The sequence below is a fragment of the Danio aesculapii genome, unplaced genomic scaffold (assembly GCF_903798145.1).
Source record: "Danio aesculapii unplaced genomic scaffold, fDanAes4.1, whole genome shotgun sequence".
Taxonomy (NCBI): domain Eukaryota; kingdom Metazoa; phylum Chordata; class Actinopteri; order Cypriniformes; family Danionidae; genus Danio; species Danio aesculapii.
The window spans coordinates 21,320-31,685 of record NW_026613664.1 but is presented as its reverse complement, the minus strand read 5'-3'; the positions used below and the strand labels follow the sequence as shown (position 1 = coordinate 31,685).

General features: G+C 36.1%; 1 protein-coding gene across 1 annotated transcript; it reads right to left on the bottom strand.

Annotated features, from left to right (window-relative positions):
• On the bottom strand, positions 1-9,454 carry LOC130220150 (uncharacterized). Its single transcript, XM_056452530.1, has 6 exons — positions 9,404-9,454; positions 8,623-8,649; positions 6,717-6,797; positions 6,190-6,349; positions 2,180-2,257; positions 1-652 (listed from the first exon to the last, which is right to left on the bottom strand). The coding sequence occupies exons 1-6, from the start codon at positions 9,452-9,454 to the stop codon at positions 432-434; spliced, it is 618 nt and encodes a 205-aa protein (XP_056308505.1). The 3' UTR covers positions 1-431.
• Positions 9,455-10,366: the final 912 nt, after the last annotated feature.

The following is a 10,366-nucleotide window of genomic DNA, read 5'->3' as shown; positions in this document are numbered from 1 at the left end:
CACACACACACACATTCTTGTATGACAGTGGTAGTGAGGACCGGGTAAATTAACCTATGAACTGAGGACCACCCTTTCTGACACAGCTACAAGTAGATGTTGACTGTATTTCAACACTAGGTGTCTCCAGGATTAGGGTTATCACCTCAGATTCTTTAAAAACACTAATAAAAGGAAAAAGTTTTTAACCTGCGGAGCGAGGACATTTTCTGTTGAGTTCATTCCTGATGGGGGCGCCATTGAGTTCATTCCAGGCGGAATTATATGAAGTATAATATTAATACATTATATGGATTATATGGTGTTTGTTAATGTTAATGTGGACAGCTCTCAGTCATTATTGAACTAAACACCAGCACCAGAATAAATACTCAAATAATCTTTACAAACACATTCAATTTTATTGATTCACTCAGCATTTTTCTGATAAATCACCAAGAAGCTGCCTGAGAAATGCCAAAGAGGGCCGCAATATAATGTGTTATGTCCGTCCACGTTCTCTCCCTGAGAGCGGTTTCTTCAGTAAGACACTTCATGCAGGCGGCTTTACCTGGAACTCTGCGTTGCGCAATGAAGCTACTCAGATGTTTACTGACCGCCCTTCTCTCCTTATCCCTCCACAGGCGTTTGGTTATCGTGGTGGTCTTCACAACTGACAAGACAAAATGGATGGTATAACCATAAAAAACAGACCAAAGTGTAGCTTTCTTACATAGTTCTTGACTGTAAATGCAATTATATCCTTAAAAACCTTTTCCCCCGAAGATGTTACCTGTGTATCAGAGCTAATCAATCAGTAAATTAAAAGAGTAATGACATTAGGAATCAAATCTGCTTTGACCAATAGGAATAAATCATGATCCAAGAGTTCAGTATTGTACAGCACACTGAATCATGATACAAGGCCACCACTATCGGCCAAATATCAAATTCCTGGACTGTTCCCTGACCTAGACATGTACAGGTATTACATTAACTGCGTAAAGGAGGAGAGCACACTAATGCACACTATCCCCACGTGGAGAAGCATGGCGAAAGGACGACCACTGACAATTTATCCAAAGATTGGAATTATTATTTTGGAAAAAGACGAGGGACTTCTGGTGGAAGATTCACTCTGTGTGACACGAGGACAAAAACTGGCAGAGAAACACAGGAACACGTCTAACGCGCTCAGTTTCACGACCACCATTCAGTGCAGTTCAGGGAGATAAAGGTAAGTTTACTGCTCATCTCCATCTTTAACATTAATTAAAATCCACCAGTTGAAGGACAGGATGTTAAACAGTTTAAAACTAGCTTGTGTCAGCGTAGTTTAATGTGTCACATATAATAACAAACCAAATATAATAATTTTGAAAAGATGCAGTGTGAAAGAATAATTTAGACTGTAAGCTGATGATGGACGCTGTCTGCCACACTGCTTATAAAAGTCCACCTGGTTAAATTAGCAGAGCGTCTGGCTTGTTCAGAAAACAGACAGTAAGTTAGTATGTGTCAGTAATGCTCATTTAAAGAAGATGTTATCTGTATATTTGCCTATTTTCAGACTTCATTATTACTATCGCACTGCAAGAAAGCTGCAAATAAAGAGGGAATTTCAGCTCAGCATCATCATCGTTTCTCGCAGCAGGACTGTTGTAGAACAATATAATTATATATTTCTGGAATGTATATACATTTGTAGAATATTTAATCAAAGGATTAATGTCTGGTCTGTTTGTGCCATGCAGCAGTGCTGGATCATCAGCCCACAGTCTCAGAGGATTCAGCCACAGTCTTCACCTGCATCCATTTATTTGTGCTCAGATGTTTGAGGTACTGTTTGTTATTTAAATAATTAAAGTTGTTTCTGTGAGGTAAACACTGATGTTGGTTAAGCTCTTTTAAAAACAGTTTTATTATGGATTTTGCTTTTCAGTTTTCTATTAAACTGAATATCATGATAATAATGTATACTGTGATAAAACCTGTCAATTAATAGCAGCCTGGAAATGAGATACCGGACATGCCTACACTGACTACAAACTGAATTTGCATGGCCTATAATGGATGGATTCACCTATGTGAAGAAATATTTTAGCAAAAAAAAAGAAGATATTTATTACAATAACTGCTATAATAATCATTAATTCATCAATTCTCACAATTGCTAGTTGCAAAGATTGAAGAAATGTACCGTTTGCTTTCCCCTTGGCCACTCTCTTCTTCTTGATCTGAGGTGAGGGTTTGGTCATGCTCACTTCGTGAGTTTGATCTGCAGCAGACAAACATCAGCGGTCAGAGAAAGCTCAAATACTCTACTGAAGCACTGATAATGACTAGGAGTCTTAAACAACAAGCTGACTTCTTGCAAACTTTCTGTAGAATCACTAAACATTTTGACTCCAACATCTGAGGCCTTGTGTACACCTGATAACAAGATGCATTTTGATTGGTCAAAGTACTAGTATATAACACCACGTACAGGTGTGAACACAGTATAAAATGTGTTATTTAAAAACGCATTTAGTCAGAACAAAACTCTAGAACACTGTGGTTTAAATGAAGACAAGTGCAAAGTAAGAATTACTTTCTTTACCAGCACTGTATTATGTATATTATACAAACGTACATAATTATGCAAACAGAATTTTAAACTCGGGCTGTGCGATTTGGGGAGAATATCTCATTGCGTTTTTTTTTTTTTTTTTTGGGCATATTGCGATTTCAATTTGATTTGCGGTTTAATTTTGTAGTCCAGCTTCAGCTCAATAATCTGTATCGTAGCTTCCTGAGTGTTAGGAAAAAAACGAAAATATATTAATGCTACTCAAATTTATATTGACACTACTCGAATATATTGACGCTACTCAAATATATATTGACGCTACTCGAATATATATTGACGCTACTCGAATATATTGACGCTACTCAAATATATATTGACGCTACTCGAATATATTGACGCTACTCGAATATATTGACGCTACTCGGAATATACTGACGCTACTCAACATATACTGACGCTACTCAGAATATATTGACGCTACTCGGAATATATTGATGCTACTCAGAATATATTGACGCTACTCAACATATACTGACGCTACTCGGAATATATTGACGCTACTCAACATATAGACGCAACTCGAATATATTGACGCTACTCAACATATATTGACGCTACTCAGAATATATTGACGCTACTCAGATATATTGACGCTACTCAACATATATTGACGCTACTCAACATATATTGACGCTACTCAACATATATTAACATATATTGACGCTACTCAACATATATTAACATATATTGACGCTACTCAACATATATTGACGCTACTCAACATATATTGACATATATTGACGCTACTCAACATATATTGACGCTACTCAACATATATTGACATATATTGACGCTACTCAGAATATATTGACGCTACTCAGAATATATTGACGCTACTCAACATATACTGACGCTACTCAACATATATTGACGCTACTCAGAATATATTGACGCTACTCAGAATATATTGACGCTACTCAACATATATTGACATATATTGATGCTACTCAGAATATACTGACGCTACTCAACATATATTGACGCTACTCAGAATATATTGACGCTACTCAGAATATATTGACGCTACTCAGAATATATTGACGCTACTCAACATATATTGATGCTACTCAGAATATACTGACGCTACTCAACATATATTGACGCTACTCAGAATATATTGACGCTACTCAGAATATATTGACGCTACTCAGAATATATTGACGCTACTCAACATATATTGACGCTACTCAACATATATTGACGCTACTCAACATATATTAACATATATTGACGCTACTCAACATATATTGACATATATTGACGCTACTCAACATATATTGACGCTACTCAACATATATTGACGCTACTCAACATATATTAACATATATTGACGCTACTCAACATATATTGACATATATTGACGCTACTCAACATATATTGACGCTACTCAACATATATTAACATATATTGACGCTACTCAACATATATTGACGCTACTCAACATATATTGACATATATATTGACGCTACTCAGAATATATTGACGCTACTCAACATATATTGACGCTACTCAACATATATTGACATATATTGATGCTACTCAGAATATACTGACGCTACTCAGAATATACTGACGCTACTCAGAATATACTGACGCTACTCAACATATATTGACGCTACTCAGAATATTTTGACGCTACTCAGAATATTTTGACGCTACTCGACATATATTGACGCTACTCGACATATATTGACGCTACTCGACATATATTGACGCTACTCAGAATATACTGACGCTACTCAGAATATACTGACGCTACTCAGAATATATTGACGCTACTCAGAATATACCGACGCTACTCAACATATACTGACGCTACTTAACATATACTGACGCTACTCAACATATTTTGATGCTACTCGACATATATTGACACTACTCGACATATATTGACGCTACTCGACATATATTGACGCTACTCGACATATATTGACATATATTGACACTACTCAGAATATATTGACGCTACTCAACATATATTGACATATATTGATGCTACTCAGAATATACTGACGCTACTCAGAATATACTGACGCTACTCAGAATATACTGACGCTACTCAACATATATTGACGCTACTCAGAATATTTTGACGCTACTCGACATATATTGACGCTACTCGAAATATATTGATGCTACTCAAATATCACGATATTCAACGTACAGCTGTGGTACTACAAAATGGCTAAAATATGTGCGAGACGGAAGAGTATATCTCCTGTCCAGCATTTGGATGAGGTTTTTAAATCCCTCTTTGGTCACTGCATTAAAAGGCACCGTGTCTTTAGCGAGGTATGCGTTATGGCGTTAGTTATCTCCTGGGTAGGGTTGCAGCAGCTGTTCGTAAGTTAACGTTTTCTTAAACTGAAAGGTAATGTCCACACTAATGTCCTTAGTAACTACTAGCAAGTTTGTAACTAAATTTGTTCTTACTTCGGTTGCAGCACATGATCTTAAAGCAAACCGTAGTTTTGTATCTATATATAACTGTCCTATGAAAATGAAATGATAAGTTAATGTCATCTCTTCTCTGACGTTATACATGAGGCGAGGCTGTTGTAAATATTTAGTTGGAACGTACTGTTAGTTCAGTTGTAGTATTTCCTCGTACTTGGCAACAATTCTGCGACAGCTCTTACACATTACCTGTTTTGTTCAGTGTCCTATTTTTCTTTGATATTAATTCGTCTATTAATGCTTCTGAAGTGGCAGATGCCATCATCCCACTCGTCCACGCTTTCTTGTTTGTTTGGTTGTGTGTGTGTCTTCCGCATAGTCTGGTTGGGCAGTACGAAAGTGTACTCACTCAATTGGCTAGTAAGACTGTCGTGCACAGACGGCAGTCACGCATTTGCTCTGGGTGGGGGAAATTAAATATGAATTCGATAATCGCAGCCTCTTGCGATTTAGCAAATCGCAACGTTTCAAATTGCGATTCAATTTCGATTAATCGCACAGCCCTATTTTAAACTGTATAAAGATTAACATTAGTATCAAAATCTTTAACCTATATTTTATTTTACCCATGCTTCTGTCCTAGAATTGCCTTAACACTCACTTGTACTCGATGTACGAAATCTGCTGGAATTCTTCTCCAGTTTCTAGAACAATACGGACCCCTGCTATTCAGGCAGCCATCTTTGAGTAGCGTTTGAGAAAGCCAATAGAGAGCAACGGTAAGCAAGAAGAGTTTGCTATTATTAGTAATTATTATTATTATAGAACTTTGCTATTATTAACATGACTGACTATAACATTGAAAACTTCCCTAAGCTTATTTGCCACATTTGTTTTGTAATATGTAATTCTCTTCTTTATCAAAACACTTGCTCTGCTCTCATGGAGTGAGATTTTTTTATGCAGGAAAGTAAAAAGAACAATAATAATAATGTTTGATATCTTTGTTGTTTGTAATAAATATCTGTCTTACAGATGATGACGACATCATAAGATTTCTTAAGCTTACTGCTTTGGACCCACACCTTCAGCACAAATTTGAAGCGGCAACAGGGTCTGGATCTCCTTATCATGCCTAAAAAAAAGCTAATCGTGCCTAGATAAGAGAAACACTGGCTCACCTTCAACCTCTGAAGCCTGGTCGTCACTGCAGTGGTCTGATGATATCTGAGGGGAGAAGTCATACACCGCTCTCCTCTTCCTCTTGATCTGAGGTGAGGGCTGTTTGGTCGGACTCACTCCATCAGTGCAACAGACCAACATCAGCACCTGTAAGGGATCCTCAAGTAGAGAGAGACTTTACTGTCATGAACACTGCTTCAGGGAGATGTTGTGACAGTAAACATGTTTAGTAATGTTTCATCTATTATTTTTCATTAATGGAAACAGAAATAGTTAGTTTAGGGGCTTTTCATCTTTAAACGCACTGCCCATGATGAATGTGAGAATAATTAGGTGTGTGTGTGCACTGCTGAAGTGAAAGCATCTCTGTAAAATCTTGAGTTGTACTGTTGATTAAATTCATGTTGTCAGAGTCATTACTGCTTGCTGAGTGAAAAAGAAACTGTGTGCCCATCTCAGATCTACCACAATACAAACATCAGCACAAACCATTAACTAAGATGAGCGTGTCAAATTCAGATCATACCTTCATCTGACTCTCCTTTTCTCTCTGCTCTTCCTCCTCCTCTTTGTCTCTGTGAGGCCGAGGTGGATGGAGGACTTTCACCTGTAAAAGATTTCTTTAAATTGGAGTTTCTTAAAAAGATGATTTTGAAACCAAAATTTGAGACCATGAGTCTGAAACCAAGCAAATCTTTGAGATGGCTGAACTCAGTCAATACTAAAGAGATCAAGGTTATACATTCACAGATTATTCTGTACATTGTGTAGAACGATTATTACAATTAGACTAGAATGATTGATTAAACCAGAAACAGTGAATCACAGAAAAATGACTTTAGGCATCTTTTCACAGAGTGTCATGAATAAATACAGACATAAAATATCAAAATAAATCTCACAATAAATAAGTGTCATTACGCAACATCTATTTCTTCATTTTTGTAATTTATGCATTTCTACATTTATGTATGCATTTCTGTGCCCATATGTAAATGAGCTGGGCGGTCCCATAACCGCTCTCTGCACAGGATTGGTTAAACAGGATGATTATGACTGTACTACTGTAGATACTCTTCTGATCATTTTTGTAGTACCACTGCTAATAACTAGCATTTACTAGCAAAGAAAACAGTGTAATTGTTTAAACTACCTTCTGTTTGACTTGGATAGTGTAATAGATGATTTAGGTCAGTCAGTGATGATATGGATGTGCATGTGCTCAGAAAGTGAAACGAACATGGGGCATCCACCGTACTACTGGGGCATGGGCAGGTGTAAGATTCTGACGGTGTGATAACCTTGGATGAAAATATCACCGTATTGTGATTATTGCTCTAAAATATGTTCTGTTTAAACATCTGGGTAAAAAACAACTACTGTTCCCCCTCTGAACACGGTATATTTTATTTTAACATTTAAAATATTTTGACACAGTAAACATGTCAGGCTGAATAATTAAAATAACTTGTTGACTTCTGCTGTCTTCGTTAGTTTCAGAAACACAGATTTATTTACAGTTTGAAAAGGCATCTGTGGATATCTTTCTCTTCTTTGGATATAGAGTAAAGCCACTGGATGTTGGTTTATAAGGGATTTGTTTTTCAGATGTTTCCTGAATTGTGGGCTGACCAGTAGCTTTTGATGTGGAGGCTCCTGTTCTCATATAACTCAATATACTCAATAAAATAGTGGAAAAAACACTTAAAATAATAAAATAAACTTACAGATACCTGAGGAACGCTATAACAGAACATTCTAACGGTTTTAAAACCCTGACATTTCAAAACTGCGGTATACCTTGAAAGCGGTTATCGTCCCATGCCTACTCACTACTGGGGCATGTGATCCAGGCGGAGGTGTGCCTCGCTCGGAGCGTTATCTATTTCCTTTGCTAGTAAATGCAAATTATTAGCAGTGGTACTAAAAAAATACTATATTTATCAGAAGAGTGTCAACGGCACTACATAATGATCCCGTTTAACCAATCCTGCGCTGACCTCATTTACATAAGGACACAGCCATACATAAATAAATAAATAAATCTGCATATTGACAGTTTTATTTATTTTAGTATTACATAATTTTAATATTATAAACTTTATTTAATTTTATATTATCTTCAGCATTTAATTATTTATTTATGCATTTATTTACATATTTTGTACATGAATTCATTTCAGCATTTAAATATTTATTCATTTATATATTAAATAAAGGAGTTTAATTACACTGGATCTGATAATGAACTGTTCCCTCATTCTTATTATTTTAGATATTCAAGTTTATTTGTATCATGTTATCACTTTTTATCATTTATTTTAAAAATGGCCTCTTCCAATTAATTACTTGATTATTAAATGAATCCTATTATATTACTTTAATTAGTAAAGAATACTGGAAACTTACACTGATTGTGTAAAGGTACATACCTTTGCTGACTTCTCTTCTTCCACTGCCTGTTCACCAAAGAGAAGATTAAAAAAGTATTACATAAAGAATATAAAGTGTGTATATATATATATATATATATATATATATATATATATATATATATATATATATATATATATATATATACTACTGAAGTATTACATGTATATTACAGCATTTTATAACATTTCAGCATTAGTAATCTACATGAAAAAGCTCATGAGTTTAAAGATAAAGCAGTGTAATATGGCATATGCAGGTGTATAGTGATATTCTCCCCCTCCCTGAACTACACACACTGCTCTGGAGTTCCAGAGGCGAGCCCGCAGCCCTCCCCCTCCCACACCCCCCCCCCCCCCCTCTGAACTTACTAATGTCAGGCCCAAAACACAGGCCAAGCACCCAAATTAGACACACCAAACACTAAGAGATATAGATATATATATATATATATATATATATATATATATATATATCTCTTTACTTGATGTTAATTTAGCAATAAACATATTGGCCTACTGCTACATTAACCTAACATTAAAATTACCACAAGAAATACCCATTCAAAATGAAATATGAATATAAAATATGTTATAGAGTCATACTGATCAAGTCTTGACTGAATTCTAAGCCAATATTACGTAAACGTGGTGCCAGATGAGTTAATGAGAGGCCGAGCCATTAAAAACATCAGATTTTACCTACACAACCGCTGAACCGGCGCGAAAACCGTGAGTTATAAACAATTAACATGAGAGAAATTAATTTAAAAAGTCTTACCTTTAATGCAGACGCTTCACATTTGTTGTGGTGTGCCCGCAGTCGCTCCATTCTTCTCCTCAATCATTCCAGATCCATTTTGTGAACTAATGACCTCAGCCTCTGAGCTGCAGGTACTGTGGGGGAGGGGCGGGCGTGGCCTTCAATTAAGCGCTCAGTGGGGGATGGGCAGCGCAGCGCACACACTTACAGCTTAATTGAAGAGCTTGCTTCATGATACTCTCCAGTGTTTAATGCATTATTTGTTAATTGAATCTAATATTAACCATCTCTACACCACCTCTGCGAGCGCACGGAGAAATGAACGAGGAAAGTTATGAAAACTGTCTATACAATAAGAAAAAAGTCTGGAGTGTTTGAAGCTAAACACTGTACCAGGCACCAGCATCATATTCTTCTGTACACTCAAGAACAATCATGAAGCACTGTATTAACTTTAACATTACAATGACTGATACTTCATCTGTGGAGCTGTACTTTTAGGAAAAGTAAATGCAGATGGAATCGTTTCATTTTCTCACTCAAGAATTGATCCATTCACTGAACTAATGACCTCAGCCTCTGAGCTGCAGGTACTGTGGGGGAGGGGTGGGCGTGGCCTTCAATTAAGCGCGCAGTGGGGGATGGGCAGCGCACACACTTACAGCCTAATTGAAGAGCTTGCTTCATGATACTCTCCAGTGTTTAAAGCATTACTTGTTAATTGAATCTAATGTTAACCGTACAACTACTGTTTAACTTAAATTAACACTGTAATGCATCAGTTACAACAAGAGAAAGCTTTTTAAAATTATTATTGTTATAATAATAATAATAGTAATAATAATTATCATTATTAGTTAACTTTAATGCCAAAACACTGTAAGACAATTACTATAGTATATTAAAATGTAGGTATTTAGCAGACACTTTTATCTAGGTGACTTTCAAATAAGTACAAAGAAACAACTTACAAAAATAAAC